Source organism: Protopterus annectens, chromosome 4.part0 (genome assembly GCF_019279795.1).
Source record: "Protopterus annectens isolate FY-2018-M chromosome 4.part0, PAN1.0, whole genome shotgun sequence".
Classification (NCBI taxonomy): domain Eukaryota; kingdom Metazoa; phylum Chordata; order Ceratodontiformes; family Protopteridae; genus Protopterus; species Protopterus annectens.
In genome coordinates, this window is record NC_056733.1 from 278,807,852 (window position 1) to 278,825,916 (window position 18,065).

At 43.2% G+C, this 18,065-nt stretch overlaps 1 protein-coding gene across 4 annotated transcripts in view; it reads left to right on the plus strand.

Annotated features, from left to right (window-relative positions):
• MED13L (mediator complex subunit 13L) overlaps window positions 1-18,065 on the plus strand; it is a 3,068,540-nt gene that overhangs the window by 1,790,771 nt on the left and 1,259,704 nt on the right. For all 4 annotated transcript variants that reach the window (XM_044068259.1, XM_044068260.1, XM_044068261.1 and 1 more), the window contains exon 9: window positions 3,049-3,147. In XM_044068259.1, the coding sequence (XP_043924194.1) occupies window positions 3,049-3,147 (99 nt within the window). The remainder of the gene's footprint in view (window positions 1-3,048; window positions 3,148-18,065) is intronic.

Genomic DNA, 18,065 nt, shown 5'->3' on the forward strand with positions numbered 1-18,065 from the left:
TAAGATATAATCCACCTGTGTGCTTCTTCTTCCACTCTTGTATGTCACCCTATGCTCCTCCCTCTTGTTAAAATGCGTATTCATCACAACCATGTCCATCCTTTTCGCAAAATCCACTAACATCTGACCTTCTGCATTCCTTTGCTTAACACTATACCTACCCATCACTTCCTCATCCCCTCTATTCACTTCACCAACATGCCCATTGAAATCTGCTCCAATCACCAGTCTCTCACCCTTGGGTACAGTCATCACCACTTCATCCAACTCGCTCCAAATTTTTTCTTTCTCATCCATCGCACACCCAACTTGTGGAGCATATGCACTAACAGCATTTATCATTACACCATCAATTTCCAGCTTCATAAACATCACTCTATCCAACACTCTTTTCACCTCCAAAACATTTTTAGCATACTGTTCCTTCAGGATAATGCTTACGCCATTTCTCCTCCCATCCACACCATGATAAAACAATTTGAAACTGCCTCCGATACACCTAGCCTTGCTCCCCTTCCATCTGGTCTCTAGCACACGCAGTATACCAACCTTCCTTCAGTCCATCATATCAGCTAGCTATCTCCTTATACCAGTCATACTGCCAACATTCAAAGTTCTGTCCCTCACTATCTCAGTCCTAACCTTTACCTGCCTTCGGGCATGCCTTCTCCCTCTTCTCCTCCTTCGGCCAACAGTAGCCCAGTTTCCGCCAGCACCCTGTTGGCGGTCGTTGTTAACCCGGGCCTCGACCTATCCGGTATGTATATCTGTACTGTTTTCTGCATGTATGATTTGGCAAAATTTTATGCCAGATGCCCTTCCTGATGCAACCCTCCCCATTTATCCGGGCTTGGGACCGGCACAAAGAAATGCACTGGTTTGTGCATCCCCAGTGGCTGGGTTAGTTTTCTTCTTCTTTTTAGGTACACACCTAACATCAGTTAAAGAGACTTTGATTAACCCCAAATAAAGTTCAGCTATCCTAGTAGGTTTTCCTGACATTTACTCAATTTCCTGCTACAGAAAAGCCATGGTTCGCAGCGAGCTTATAAAGCATCAAAGGAATCTCATTGTAAAAGGTTGTCAGTGAGGAGAAGGGTAAAATCAAATTTCCACAGCATTGGATATACCATGGAACACAGTGAAGACAGTCATCAAAAAGTGGAGAAATTATGGGACAGCAATGATGTTGCAAAAAACTGGACAGTCTTCCAGAATTGATGAAAAGACAAGATGAAAACTGGTCAGGGAGGCTGCCAAGAGACCTATAGCAATACTAAAGGAGCTGCAGGTATTTCTAGCAAGTACTGGTTGTGTACTACATGTGACAACAATCTCCCGTATTCTCCATATGTCTGGACTATGAGGTAGGGTTGCAAGACAGAAGCCTTTTCTTACACAGAAAAACATCCAGGCCCATCTAAAATTTGCAAAACAATACACCAGGTCTCCCAAAAGCATGTGGGAAAATGTGTTATGGTCTGATGAGACCAAGGTTGAACTTTTTGACCACAATTCCAAAAGGTACATTTGGCGCAGAAAGAACACTTTGCATCACCAAAAGAACACCATCCCCACGGTGAAGCATTGTGGTGGCATTATCTTGCTTTGGGTTTGTTTTTCTTCAGCTGGAACTGTGGCTTTAGTCAAGGTGGAGGGAATTATGAATAGTTTCAAATACCAGTCACTTTTGGCTCAAAACCTTCAGGCGTCTGCTAGAAAGATGAAGAGGAGTTTCACCTTTCAGCGCAACGACGACTCCAAGCATACATCCAAATCAACAAAAGAATGGCTTCACTAAAAGAAGATTAAAGTTTTGGAATGGCCCAGCCAGAGCCCAGACCTAAATCCAATAGAAAATCTGTGGGGTGACCTGAAGAGGGCTGTGCACAAGAGATCCCCTCGCAATCTGACAGGTTTGGAGCGCTTTTGCAAGGAAGAGTGGGCAAATATTGCCAAATCAAGATGAGCCGTGCTGATAGACTCCTACCCAAGAAGTCTGAATGTTGTAATTAAATCAAAAGGTGCTTCAACAAAGTAGTAGTTTAAGGGTGTGCACACTTATGCAACCATCTTATTGTACATTGTTTATTTTTTATATTTTTCCCCTAACAGATTTGTTTGTTTTTCAATTGAATTGTACAGGTTATAGGTCACATTAAAAGGTGGGAAAAGTTTTGATATATTGTGGTCTCATTTTTTATATCACAAAAAAACTGGCATTTTAACAGGGGTGTGTAAACTTTTATATCCACTGTATCGCTTGATAAAAATTGCCATTAATATATGAAAAAGAATTTACAATATATTGGGCAAGAGCAGCAATTACCACAACAAAAGGTACCTAAATTAACAACAGTTTTAACATATTAGATAGACTAACATGTCTTTTAGACTTCTGCCATGTTTGTAAGAAATACAAGGAACATTATCCAAAAATGTTGCTAATTCCTTAAACTTCAACAAGAAACTCCAGTGGTATTTAACTATGGAAATAAGTTGTTCACTAAGAATAGTAAAACCTGTAACAAAATAGATGCTCCTTATTCTTACTTTCTGTCTGTCACCAAGCTACCAGAAATTCAAAAAAGGCATGATTTCTTTTTGTGTAAGGACGGTAGACAGGATATTAGCATATTAGCTTGATTAGTGATGTTCCTGGTGCAAGGTGCAAATACAAGTTTTAAGTAATTAATCACTGTATTTGCTGTGCTACTCTGAGGGATCCTAAAATTCGATGGACATATTTTTGCTATGATCTTGCTTGAAAGGGCACAGACTTTTTTAGTCCTTACACTTACTGATTTCTGTAAGGATTTTGATCTTTTGTATCTCCATTTGCTTGACTAGCCAGCAGCTTTTTGACATAGGAATAAGCTTCTGGTTAATTGGGTGGATCAGAGAATGTCTGTGTAAATGACAGTGGAGAATTAAATATAAATCTTGGGTGAAGCATGGAGTTGTGCTTATGCCTTTAGAATGCCTGTACTCATAATTTGCCATTAAAATTTGTATTTTGTTCTTATGATATTTTTTATTTGCCCACAGAGCTCTATCAAATGCAAACCCAGAAGATGAGTCACCTAGTACTACTCCTCCATGGGATTTCCAAGAGCCCAGCAAAAGAGTAGCATGTTCTTGTTCCAGGTGGGTAACAGTGAGAGTAATAGCACAAGTGGCTACGTGTTGGACATTTATTCTCTTTACAGAAGTGCAGACCTGCCTTCATCTTCCCTAGAGCTATTAAATCAACAGTTTGTAAACAATTTTAATAAGGCTACAGAGTAGTTTTGGTCCTAGCTAGGATATCTGATCAAAATGCATTTGTTACAATGGACTTCTGATTGAAAATCTCAACTTGGTGTGTACATATGTCTAGGGAACAAGTGTTTCCTATTAGGTGCTGTAGCTCCCACTTCCCTATTCATGAGGCTTTGCACTTCCACAAGTATCAGCTATGTCTTTACTGCAAGTAAAGAGAGAGTGCTCTGTGCAGCAGTCTGCTGCATCGCAGCATCTTCAAGTTCAAGTTTATTAAAGTGTTTATTATGCTAAGCACTGTAGTTCAATAAAATCCATAGCATACGTATGGTAAGAAAATGTTCAAAAGGCTCCGTGCAAGTCAAAGTCAACAACATATAGACTTAAACTTGAAAAAGTTATCCCGAGGAGCCTCTTTGAAAAGGGGAGCTATCATTCACTCAAAAGGCCTGCTCACATATTGTAAAAACTTGTTACTCCAAAGTGAAATTTACAAGTTGAAGTTACTGTTATCAACAGGAGGAAGACTCCTTGCTATTCATTGTGCAGTTTTTGGGCTGTTCACCCTTTTGAAATGCTTAAGTTGTTTTTATTAGACTTGCTTCTTGCAGTGAAGATGTTCATCGTGTTGCACTGTTGCAGTCATTACACTTGGGTTATCCTGCTGGCAGGCTACCCACAGTCGGCCTGAATTCCAACGTCCTGGTCCTGTGTCGGTTGCTGTCACCTCTTCCCTGACGTCAGTGCGCCAGGGGTATAAAAGATGCAGCCAACGCCATTTTCTTCAGTCTTTCTTGCCGCGCAGTGCCCGAAGCAAAAGCAGTTCGCAAGTGCCGGTCGGCCGACTCCCGAGATTTTCAAAATTGAATTTCAGATCCGAAGTCTTCAATAAAGCAAAGTACTCCGTTGGGGAAACTTTTTTCTTGCTCCAGACTGATGTCAGAAAAAGTTAACAGTTGTTTTTCTTGTGGGAAGCAAATACCTCATAAGGATTTTCATTCTTACTGTATTCTTTGCCTAGGCCCTGACCACGACGTTGCTAGTTGTCGGTTTTGTGCTAGATTTAACCAACACACTATTAAGCATCGGTACGATTTTGCTTTTCATTACTTTGGCCGAAGGTTTAACTATATAATGCCGTCAGAACAACCGACGACCGGAATTCATAAAAATCGCAAGGAAAAAGAAAAGGACAGGCATCCAAGGTCCAAAACCGACGACGAAGCCTCTTCTAGGCCAGTCGCCGGTTCTCAGTGAAGCGCTTTCGCAGCCCTGACACCCGCTACCTCAGAGCCACAGGCTGCCTCTGACTCCCACGTGGAGACAACTAGGCCTCTGGATACTCAAGGTATTGGGCCTTCGGAAACTAATCTCTCAGATGGGTCCGGAGCCACTGAGCAGGCATCGGCTTTTGAGGGTGTTTTCAGACCTACACAGCTTTATATCAAGCCAACTTCAGCATCCAAGACAAAGTCTAAAACAGTTTTAAAGACAAGGAAACAAGTACAGCATTCTCCAGGACAGACTTCCATGCCTAAGAAACAGATGCTCAGAATGGCTGAAGACGTAATTACTTTGATCAGGGGTTCCCATCCCCCTACTGATAAGAGGCCTAGGCAAGACACTGAATATGATTCCTCTGATCATGTTTCCATTTCCTCTGAATCCTCTTCAGAACAGGGATACTCTATTCCTCCCTATGGGGATTCTGATGCTAAAGAATCTATTCCTTCAGCTTCTCCTCCTGAGGATTACTCCTTTGGGGAAACCCTGCATACCATGAGGGAGCATTTCCACTGGGAGAGCCAAGATTACTCAGATTCTAAGAAAAGGCTCAGAGACTTTCTTTTACTACCTCAGCACAGACCTCTTGCTATTCCACCTGTTCTAGACATTGTAGATGATGTATTTTCAGAGTCCGGCCTGCCTCCCGACTCTTTACCTCCTGCACCTGTTAAGCCAGACAGATACTACAGGGTTCCAGATTCTCATAAATTTCTATATAAAAACCCTGCTGCTGACCCAGAAACTATTTCTCAGGGTCCCAAAGGGGTCAAGGCCGCTACTGCAAAAAAACCTCTCCCCTCAGATAGAGATTCAAGGGCAATGGACAGATGGGGGAAAAAGTTTACACTTCTGCTACCTTGGCTGTAAGAGCTTTAAATTGTCAGTTTCATATGCTTAAATATCAGCAATACTTAATGTCTCTGCTTAAACAGAAAATGTTGACAAATTCTGAATGTTCTGAGAACAAGGAAATGCAGGATTTATTGCATGCAGCTGAAGAAGTGGGAAAGCATACTTTGCAATGTGATTATGATTCACTGGAGGCCTCTTGCAGGGCCGCTGTAACAGGTTCTGTCATTAGAAGGCATGCTTGGTTAAAGGAACAGACTCTGCTTGATCATGTTAAAACAAAATTATTGGATGCTCCATTACAGCATGATACTTTGTTTGGTGTTAAGGCAGAAGAGGTGTTGAAGAAAATGGAGGATAAAGCTAAATCTATGCAGACAGTAAAGGATTTCTTACAGGTACAGCTACCCAGATTTAGCAGGAACTGGTCTTCTAAGAATTGGTCCTTTCTCCTGTCAGACAGGCCACAAAGAGGCAGACAACAACCCCAGGGCTCATACAGGCCCAAACAATTGAGTGCTTCTACCTCCAAAAGTGGGGAAGACAAATCACAGCCGTTTAGAAAACAGTCCCAATGACTTCCCTCTGCCAATACCAAGCATTTATCTTTTGGCAGCACCCTTAGGGTGAAAGCTAGCACTTTTTTCACAAAATTGGCCATGATTACCCAGGACAAATGGGTCTTAAATGTAGTGTCTCAGGACTACAAGTTCCATTTTCACCCCCTTCCAAAGGCAAAAGGTATGCCAGACCTGCCACACAATCAGTGGGCAGGGGCACAAAAACAAGTTTCATCTCACATGGACATGAGGGCTATTCAGCCAGTGCCACAACAACAGCAGGTACAAGGATTTTACTCAAGACTTTTCTTAGTACCAAGAAAGGACAAAGCATGGAGACCAATTCTGGACCTCTCTATTCTAAATACTTTTCTGGACGTTTCGAAATTCAAAATGTTGACTCTGCAGCAGCTTCTGCCCATGCTGGGCAAGAAGGCCTGGCTTGTAACTTTGGACCTCAAAGAGACATACCTGCATGTCCCAATCAGACAGTCTTGCAGAAGATACCTCAGATTCATAGCTGGCTCAATGCACTACCATTTCTCTGCACTGCCCTTTGGCTTATCTACTGCGCCCAGGGTCTTCACAAAATGCCTGGCACCAGTAATTGCATTTTGCAGACAAAGGAATTCAAATATATCCCTACTTGGACGACTGCCTTATTCAAGCAGAGACAAGAGACATTCTACTAAAGCATCTGGCGTTTGTAAAAAGATTACTAATTTGCCTAGGGTACACAGTAAACGAAAATAAATCAAAACTAGTACCCTCTCAAGAGATAATATTCCTGGGTGCAAGCTTAAATACAACTGCCCAGATGGCTTATCTCACGCCAGACAAACAAAGGCAACTGACTACTTACTTCAAAAGCATGGCAACAAAGACCCAGTTATCTGCAAGAAAAATTCTGCAGGCTGTGAGCTACATGGCATCCTGCATTCTGCTAATTCCGTATGCAAGACTGCATATGAGGAAACTACAATGGAATCTAAAAAGTGTTTGGACTCAACATTGCCACAGCCTGGAATCATTAATTTCACTCATTCCCTGCTTGCAACAGGAGTTTCGATGGTGGGCACAGGCCTGTCACCACAGCAAGGGACAGCCATTCACTTTACCCACAGCCAGGCAGACAATAACAACGGATGCATCAGATTATGCCTGGGGGGGCCCACATGGCAGGAAAATGTATTCAGGGCACATGGCCCGCAAACCAAGGGCATCTTCACATCAATCAAAAAGAGATGCTAGCTGTACAAAATGCTCGGACAGCCTTCAAGGACCTACTTCATCCAGGACAGCTGCTGATAAAGACGGACAACACCATAGTCATGTGGTACATAAACAAGCAGGGGAGCACACATTCCTACCCCCTCTGCAGACAAGCCATGATTTTGTGGAACACAGCATTGACTTACCAAGTACACCTGCAAGCACAATTCCTGCCAGGAAAAACAAATGCTCTGGCAGATGAACTAAGCAGAAACCTCATGGATCCTCACGAGTGGAAACTAGATCCACAAATCTTCAACATGATAACAAGGAAATGCGGATGCCCAGACATAGATCTTTTTGCCTCCCCTCACAACTGCCAACTTCAGAGATTCTGCACAAGGACTTATCACAAACAAGCATGGAAAGTGGATGCTTTGTCATTCAGCTGGAACAACCTTACAGTATATGCCTTTCCTCCACTGCCTCTCCTCCCCAAGGTACTCCTAAAGGTCAGACAAGAGAAGCCTCAAATGATACTGATTGCCCCAGATTGGCCACGCCAACACTGGTACCCAATCCTAAGGAGCTTGTCTCAAGGCCCAACCTGGACATTGCCTCAGATTCCTCATTTACTGACCCAACAAAACTGATCCTGCACAGCCAACTCAGAACCCTAAATCTAGCTGCATGGCGGATAGTGTAACCATTCAGAATACACCTCTCTCTAAAGCGGTTATGGGTGTTATTTTGGAGGCCAGGAGGCCCAGCACCAGAAAATCTTATGCAGATAAATGGAAGAGATTCTGTGCTTGGAACCAGGCTCAAGGAATTGACATACTTGTTCCAAATATTCCTCAGATTTTACAATATCTAACTGAGATGGGCCTATCCTTCTCATCAATTAGGATCCATGCCTCTGCCATTTCAGCTCATTACAATACGGACCCACCTATTTTTTCACATCCATTGCTTAGGCAGTACTTTAGGAGGGGCCAAAAACATAAGACCTCCAAGAAGAGCACCAATACCTGCATGGGACCTCAATTTTGTCTTGGAAAAACTCACACTGCCTCCTTTTGAGCCAGCCAATACAGCTGAGATTAAATTCTTATCATGGAAAACATCTCTGCTCCTAGCAATAACTTCAGCAAGAAGAGTCTCAGAGTTAAAGGCATTAATGGCTGTGGAACCTTTTATTATCTTCCATCCGGACAGGGTTTCTCTAAGGACAAACCCAACATTTATGCCTAAGGTAGTGTCCAGTGTGGCTCTTAACCAAACCATTCATTTGCCTACTTTTTACCCAAACCCACAGAATAAAGGGGAGAGACTTCTGCATTCTTTGGACATACACAGACAGCTACGCTTCTACTTGGACAAAACTAAGGCTTTCAGAAAGACTGAGCAACTTTTAGTGGCATATGCTGCAGGATCACAAGGAAAGGCTATCTCAAAGCAGACTATTTCATAATGGATAGGACACTGCATTCGTTTCTGCTATTCACAACATGGCAAATCAGTGCCTAAGGGCATTAGACCTCATTCTACCAGGGCAGCAGCCACCTCAGCAGCCTTCCTCAGAGGAGTACCAACTAAAGATATTTTTGAGGCTGCAACTTGTACTTCAGTGCACACTTTTACTAAGCACTACCACTTATCTCTTTACTCTAAATCCAGAGCAGGCTTTGCCACTGCAGTTCTGCAGGGCCTTATAGCCACTCCTAATTCTATTTAGACCCCAGCCGCCCAACCTCAGCTTTGGGATTCAACCCAAGTGTAATGACTGCAACAGTGAAACACGATGAACATAGTACAGTTGTGTACCTACCATAGATGTAGATGTTCGAGTGTATTCACTGTTGCAGTAGAGGTTACCCACCCACCATCCCCCTTTCTTTGCTGGGACTTATCTGTACTTCTCTATTCTATACAAACTATGTGGTGTATTTGCTTGTAGATGAAGGTATTGTTTATTTTAGTGCATGCTTTTATAAGTAATGTTTTTTTTTTAGCCTACCCTTTTAGGGCACCTGTCATTTGGGGCAAGAAAAACTGAAGAAAATGGCGTCGGCTGCATCTTTTATACCCCTGGCGCACTGACGTCAGGGAAGAGGTGACAGCAACCGACGCCGGACCAGGACTTAGGAATTCAGGCCGACTGCAGGTAGCCTGCCAGCAGGATAACCCAAGTGTAATGACTGCAACAGCGAATACACTCGAACATCTACATTTATGGTACGTACACAACTGTACTTTGTCTTTATTAGACTTGCTTCTTGCAAAGGGCCGTTCATGTGCTTACTCTTAATATCTTAATTCTTTAGTCTAGAGCTGTAGCAGGAGAATTTGGCATTTTGGGAAGCACAACCATTTGTGTCCCTGTGTAAGTGATCACCATTTTCATTTAATGAGAGCTTGTAACCTGTTTAACTTTTTGAAAAAAATGTAAAAACAGTTTTACAGCTCCCACACTGTAATTAGGTGACTAACATTATGATTGTAGTTAAGCTTATAAACCAACTTTAAAATTTTAAAGTAATCATTCCAGTACTCCATCACCGTAATATTGGTATGCAAAGATGTTCTTCATGATTCACTGTTGCAGTCATTACATTTGGGTAATCTGCTGGCAGGTTGCCCTCAGTCGGCCTGATTAACAAAGTCTTGGGTCCTACGCCTGTTGCTGTCCCTTCTTCCATGACGTCAGGATGTCAGGGGTATAAAACATGCAGTCGATGCCATTACATCAGTCTTTCTTGCCGCACGGTGCCCGAAGCAGAAGCAGTTTGCAAGTGCCAGTCGGCCGACTCCTGAAATTTTCATTTTCAAGTTTCAGAACTGAAGTCTTCAACTAAAAGTTAAGTACCCCATTGGGGAAACTTTTTCTTGCTCCTTACCGATGTCAGTAAAAGTTAATAATTGCATTACTTGTGGGAAGCAAATACCTCATAAGGATTTTCATTTGTACTGTATTCCTTGCCTAGGCCCTGACCACAACGTGCCTTGATGTCAGTTTTGTGCTAAATATAATCAACGCACGATTAAACGTCGGTATATTTTTGCTTCTAAATATTTTGGCTCAAGATTTAACTATCCAGAAATGACGTCGGTTAGCAATCCGACTACCAGAATACCTAAAAAACACAAAGAAAAAGACAGAGATAGACCGTCGAGGTCCAAAACCGACGACAACGCTTCTCCTAAGCCAGTCGCCGGTTGGCTGGTACTCAGTGAGGCGCTTTCGCAGCCCCTGATACCCGCTACTTCTGATTCATAGGCCTCTACTGAGACCCATTCGGAGTCTGGTATGCCGCGAGATGCTTCAGTTATGGAACCCATGGATGTCTCTACCTTAGATGGATCCAGAGCCGCTGTGCAGGCATCGGCTTCTGAGGGTGTTTTCAGGCCTACAGATGTGTATATTAGACCAACGCCATCTTCAAAACTAAGGCCAAAATCTAAATCTATGTCTAAAAAACCGACGCCTGGGCCACATGTGCAGGCCCCTATGCCTAAAAAACTAATGATTAAAATGGCTGAAGATTTAATTACTCTGATCAGGGTAGCCAACAGGATTTGTCTATTCCTACTTATGAGGACTCTGATGCAGAGGATTCCATTCCTTCTGTCTCTCCCCCTGAGGATTTTTCTTTTGGGGAAACTTTACATGCCTTAAGGAAACATTTCCACTGGGAAAGTCAGGATTTCTTTGAATCTAAAAAGAGACTTAGGGATTTACTTCTACTTCCTCAGCAAAGGCATTTGGCTATACCTCCTGTTTTAAACATTGTTGATGATGTTTTCTTTCAGAATCTAGTATGACTCCTGATTCTCTGTCTCCGGCTCCTTGTAAGCTAGACAGATACTACACGGTTCCTGACTCCCATAAATTCCTTTTCGAAAACCCTGTTGCTGATCCTGAAACCATTTCTCAGGGTCACAAAGGCATTAAGGCCTCTTCTGCCAAAAATCCTACTCCTTCTGATAGAGATTCCAGGGCGCTGGATAGATGGGGTAAGAAGGTTTACACGTCTGCAACCTTGGCAATCAGGGCTTTAAACTGTCAATTTCATATGCTTAAATATCAACAGCATATCATGGGACTACTTAAACAGAAAATTATGTTAATCTCTAACTGTGTGGAAAATAAAGAATTGCAGGATTTATTGCATTCAGCTGAACAAGTTGGAAAACATACTTTGCAATGTGGTTTTGATTCCTTGTAGGCCTCTTGCAGGGTTGCTGTAACTGGATCTGTGTTAAGAAGGCATGCTTGGCTCTAAGAGCAAACTCTGCCTGACCATGTTAAAGCAAAATTGTTGGATGCTCCTTTACAACAGGACCGTCTCTTTGGTAATAAGGCTGAATAAGTGTTAAAAAAAGATGGAAGCTAAAGCTAAATCTGTGCAAACTGTGAAAGATTTCTTACAAGTGCAACCTCCAAGATTTAGTAGGCACTGGCCTACTAAGAACTGGTCCTCTCCAGTCCCCTTGAGAGCCTCTCATGTCATATCAAGACATTCCAAAGGCTCCAGGTTTCGGTCACAAGGAACTTTTAGAACAAAACAATGGGGTGCCTCCACCTCCAAATCTGGAAGCAACAAGGCACTTCCCTATGGTAAACAATCTCAATGAATTCCCTCTACGATCACCAAGCACTTACCTATTAGCCACCCCATTGGGGGGAAAACTAGCACTTCATGCACAAAATTGGCAACTTCTTACCCAGGACAAATGGGTTTTAAATATAGTATCCCAGGGATACAGATTTCACGTCCACGCGTTGGCAATCCCAAACGGATGGCCTGATGTGCCCCCCAAATCAGTGGGCAGAGGCCCAGAAACAAGTTCTGTCCCTCATGAACATGGGGGCTATTCAACCAGTACCAGAAGAGGAAAAGGGACAAGGTTTCTATTCTAGACTTTTCCTGGTACCCAGAAAAGACAAATCATGGCGTCCAGTCCTGGACTTATCCACTCTAAACACATTTCTGGACATACCAGAATTCAAGATGCTGACTCTTCAACAGTTACTACCTATGCTAGGCAAAGATGCCTGGTTGGTAACTCCGGACTTAAAAGAGGCTTACCTGCATATCCCAATCAGGGAATGTTGCAGAAGATACCTCCACTTCAAAGCAGGCTACTTGCATTACCAGTTCTCTGCACTTCCCTTTGGCTTATCTACTGCACCCAGGGTGTTCACAAAGTGCCTGGTACCAGTAATTACATTTTGCAGGCAAAGAAATATTCAAATATATCCATACCTGGACGATTGTCTAATTCAGGCAGAAAACAAGGACATTCTTCTAAAGCATCTGGCATTTGTAAAAAGGGTTCTAATTTGTCTAGGGTACACCATAAATGAAAATAAATCACAACTGGTACCCTCTCAAAACATTACATTCCTGGGTGCAAGCTTGAATACAACTGCCCAGATGGCTTAACGTACACCAGAAAAGCAAATTCAATTGATGACTTACTTCAAACAGGTGGCCACAAAAACCCTGCTATCTGCAAGACAAAATCTGCAGGCGTTGGGGTACATGGCCTCCTGCATTCTTCTAATTCCATATGCAAGACTGCATATGAGGAAACTTCAGTGGTATTTAAAAAGTTTATGGAGTCAACATAGTCACAGCCTGGAAACAATGATTCCTATTATTCCTTGCCTGCAGCTAGAGTTCCTACGGTGGGCAGAGGCCTGCCACCAAAACAAGGGACTGCCATTCACTCCAACCCCTGCCACCCATACCCTAACAACAGACGCATCGGACTATGGTTGGATGGCTCATCTGGCAGGGAAGTGCATTCAGGGCAAATGGAGCCCAAATCAAATGCACCTACATATCAATCAGAAAGAGATGCTAGCTGTACAGAATGCTCTGACAACCTTCAAGGACTACCTTCATCCAGGACAACTACTGGTAAAGACAGACGACACCACAGTTATGTGGTACATAAACAAGCAGGGGGGTGCGCAATACTACCCATTTTGCAGACTAGCCATGGCATTGTGGAACACGGCCTTGACCTATCAGATACAACTACAAGCTCAAATGTTCTTCGTGTTTCACTGTTGCAGTCATTACGTTTGGGTAATCTGCTGGCAGGTTGCCCTCCGTCAGCCTGAATTCCAAAGTCTTGGGTCCTGCATTGGTTGCTGTCTTCTCTTCCATGACGTCAGGTCGTCAGGGGTATAAAACATGCAGCCGACGCCATTTTCTTAAATCTTTCTTGCCGCGCGGTGCCCGAAGCAGAAGCATTTTGCAAATGCTGGTCGGCCGACTACTGAAATATTCGAGTTTGAGTTTCAGAACCGAAGTCTTCACTAAAGCTAAGTACTCTGTTGGGGAAACTTTTTTCTTGCTTTTTCCGATGTCAGAAAACGTTAATAATTGTGTTACTTGTGGGAAACAAATACCTCATAAGGATATCCATTTATACTGTATTCCTTGCCTAGGCCCTGATCACAACATGCCTGGCTGGCGATTTTGTGCTAGATTTAACCAACGCACTATTAAGCGTCGGTATATTTTTGCATCAGAGTATTTTGGAAACAGATTTAACTACCCAGAGATGTCATCTGATAGCAATCCGACTACTGGAGTACATAAAAAACGCAAAGAAAAGGACAGAGAAAGGCAGCCGAGATCCAAAACCGATAACGAAACATCTGCTAAGCCAGTCGCCGGCACTCAGTGAGGCGCCTTCGCAGCCCCTGATACCCGCTACCTTCGAGTCGCAGGCCTCTACCGGCACCCATGTGGAGTCCGGCATGCTGCAAGATACACAAGGTATTGGACCGATGGATGCATCTCCCTCGTATGGGTCCGGAGCCGCTGAGCAGGCACTGGCTTCTGAGGGTGTATTCAGACCTCAACATTTGTACATCAAACCGATGAAAGCTGCAAAACCAAAGACTAAGGCACCTTCTAAAACTAAAAAAACTGACACATGAGCCAAGTGCACAGGCCTCTATGACTTAAAAACAGAAATCAAAATCAAATCAAAATGGCTGAAGACCTTATTACCTTGATCAGGGGTACCCATCCCCTTCCAGATAAAAGGCCTAGGCAAGGCACTGATTATGAATCTTCAGATCAGGTTTCTGTTTGTTCTGATTAGGAATTATCTATACCTCCCTATGAGGATTCTGATGCTGAGGAGTCTATTCCGTCTGCATCTCCTCCTGAGGAGTATTCATTTGGAGAAACCTTGCATACTTTGTGGGAACATTTTCACTGGGAGAGCCAAAACTTTTCAGAATCAAAAAAGAGGCTCAGGGATTTCCTTCTTCTCCCTCAGCACAAGCCTTTAGCCATTCCCCCTGTTTTAGACATTGTGGATTGATGTGTTTTCGGAGTCAAGCTTGACCCCTGACTCTTTACCTCCGGCTCCCAGTAAGCCTGACAGGTATTATAGGGTCCCTGACTCACATAAATTCTTATTTAGAAACCCTGCTGCTGATCCTGAAACTATTTCACAGGGTCCAAGGGGAGTTAAGGCTTCAACAGCAAAAAATCCTACCCCCTCTGACAGAGTTTCAAGGGCACTGGACAGATGGGGAATAAAGGTTTGTACATCTGCAGCCTTGGCAATCATGGCCTTAAACTGTCAGTTTCATATGCTTAAGTACCAACATGTTATGGGATTGCTAAAACAGAAAATGATATTGATTTCAGAATGTGCAGAAAATAAAGAATTGCAGGAATTATTGCATGCAGCTGATCAAGTTGGAAAGCATACTTTGCAATGTGGTTTTGATTCTTTAGAGGTCTTCTGCAGGTTCGCAGTTACTGGATCTGTGATTAGGAGGCATGCCTGGTTAAAGGAGCAAAATCTGCCTGATCATGTTAAAGCTAAATTGTTGGATGCCCCCTTGCAGCATGGTACTCTGTTTGGTAATAAGGCAGAAGAGGTTTTAAAGAAAATGGAAGACAAAGCTAAATCTATGCAAACTGTAAAATATTTCTTGCAAGTGCAGCCACCCAGGTTCAGTAGGCACTAGCCTACTAAAAATTGGTCCTTTCCTTTATCCAGCAGTGCCACTCAAGGCAAATCCAGATGCTCAAAAGGCTCAAGATACCAATCACAAGGTTCTTAAAGGTCAAAGCAATGGGGTGCCACCACCTCCAAATCTGGAGGAAACAAAGCACAACCCTACAGTAAGCAGTCTCAATGACTTTCCTCTACCTTCACCAAGCACTTACCTTTTGGCAGCCCCCTTGTAGGGAAAACTAGCACTTCATGCACAAAATTGGCAGTTAATTACCCAGGACAAGTGGGTATTAAACATAGTATCCCAGGGGTACAGATTTCATTTCTATACTTTGCCAATTCCAAACGGATGGCCAGATCTGCCACAAAATCAGTTGGCAGAGGCACAGAAACAAGTTATGTCCCTCATGGATATGGGAGCTATTCAACCAGTACCAGAAAAGTAAAAAGGACAAGGTTTTAATTCAAGACTTTTCCTGGTACCCAGAAAAGACAATGCCTGGCGTCTAATACTGGACTTATCGATTTTGAACATGTTCATTCCAAAATTCAAAATGCTGCCTTTACAACAGCTACTGCCTATGCTGGGCAGAAACGCTTGGTTAGTGACTCTAGGCTTAAGAGGCATACCTGCATATCCTAATAAGGGAATCATGCAAAAGATACCTCAGCTTGAAACCGATTCTCTGCACTGCCCTTTGGCTTATCTACTGCGCCCAGGGTCTTTACAAAGTGCCTGGCACCAGTAAGTGCATTCTGCAGACAAAGAAGCATACAAATTTATCCTTATCTGGATGACTGTCTCATTCAAGCAGAGGGCAAGGACACTCTTCTTCAACATCTGGCATTTGTAAAAAGGCTTCTAACAGGCCTAGGGTACACAATAAGTGAAAAGAAATCACAACTGGTACCCTCTCAAATAATTACATTCCTGGGTGCAAGCTTGAATGCAACTGTCCAGATGGCTTACCTTACGCCAGACAAAGGCAACTGACAACATACTTCAAACAAATGGCAACAAAAACCCAGTTATCTGCAAGACCAATTCTGCAGGCTTTTGGGTTCATGGAATCCTGCATTCTACTAATTCCATATGCGAGACTGCATATAAGGAAACTTCAGTGGTACCTAAAAAGTTTATGGGGGCAGTATTGTCACAGTCTGGAAACAATGATTCCTCTCATTCCCTGCCTACAACAGGAGTTTCTTTGGTGGGTAGAGACATGTCATCAAAACAAGGGACTGTCTTTCACTCTACCCCCTGCGACCCAAACCCTAATTACAGACGCATTAGATTGTGCTTGGGGGGCCCACCTGGCGGGGAGATGCATTCAGGGAAATGGAGCCCAAAACAAATGCATCTGCATATCAACCAGAAAGAGATGCTAGCTGTTCAGAATGCTCTGACAGCCTTCAAGGACTTACTTCATCCAGGACAACTACTGATAAATACGGACAACACCACGGTTATGTGGTACATAAACAAGCTGGGGGGGGTACACATTCCTACCCCCTCTGCAGACTAACCATGGCATTGTGGAACACAGGTTTGACTTGCCAAATACATCTTCAAGCTCAGTTCCTGCCAGGAAAGCAAAATACTCTGGCAGACGACCTAAGCAGAAATGTTATGGACCCGCATGAATGGAAACTGGATCCACAAATGTTCAGCATGTTAACACAGAAATGGGGGAGCCCAGACATAGATCTATTTGCCTCTCCCCAAAATTATCAGCTGGACAAATTCTGCACAAGAACTTATCACAGAAAAGCATGGAAAGTGGATGCCCTATCCTTCAGTTGGAAAAACCTGTCAGTCTATGCTTTTCCCCCTCTGCCTGTTCTGTCCAAGGTCTTACTTAAAGTCAGACAGGAAAAAACAAAAATGATCCTAGTTGCTCTGGACTGGCCTCGCCAGCACTGGTACCCAATTCTAAGGAATATGTCTCAACTTCCTCCTTGGTACTTGCCTCAAATACCTCATCTACTGTCTCAGCAGAACAGTCAAATTCTGCACACTCAGCTCCAAACTATGAATCTTGAGCATGGCTGATCATTTAATTATTCAAACAACACTTCTCAGTAAATCTGTGATGGATGTCATTTTGGAAGCCAGAAGGCCTAGTACTAGAAAATCATATGCTGATAAATGGAGGAGATTCTGTGCTTGGAGCCAAGCACAAGGAACAGACACAGCAAAGCCCAATAGTTCTCAGATTTTACAATATTTGTCTGAGATGCTTGACAAGAGCCTATCTTTTTTTTCAATAAAAATCCATGCCTCTGCCATCTTGGCTCATTACAAAACAGAGCCTCCCCTCTTTTCTCATCCTCTGCTTAAACAGTATCTTAGGGGGGCTAAAAATTTAAGGCCTCCCAGAAGATCACCAACTCCTGCATGGGACCTCAATTTTGTGCTGGAAAAAATCACCCTGCCTCCTTTTGAACCAGCAGCTACTGCGGGTATAAAATTTTTGTCTTGGAAAACAGCTTTTCTCTTGGCAGTCACTTCAGCAAGAAGGGTTTCAGAACTACAGGCTCTCATGGCTGTGGAGCCTTTTATTACATTTTACCCGGACAGGGTGTCCCTCAGGACCAATCCTTCTTTTATGCCTAAGGTGGTATCCAGTGTGGCTCTTAACCAGACAGTTCACCTGCCAACATTTTACCCAAATCCGCAAAACAAGGGGGAGCGGATTGTGCATTCATTGGACGTACACAGACAACTAAGATTCTACTTAAACAGGACCAAATCTCTAAGAAAGTCTGGGCAACTGCTGGTAGTATTTGCTGCAGGGTCAGAGGGGAAGGCTATTTCAAAGCAGACGATTTCTAAGTGGATAAGCCACTGCATTTGTTTCTGCTACTTGCACCATGGTAAACCTGTGCCCA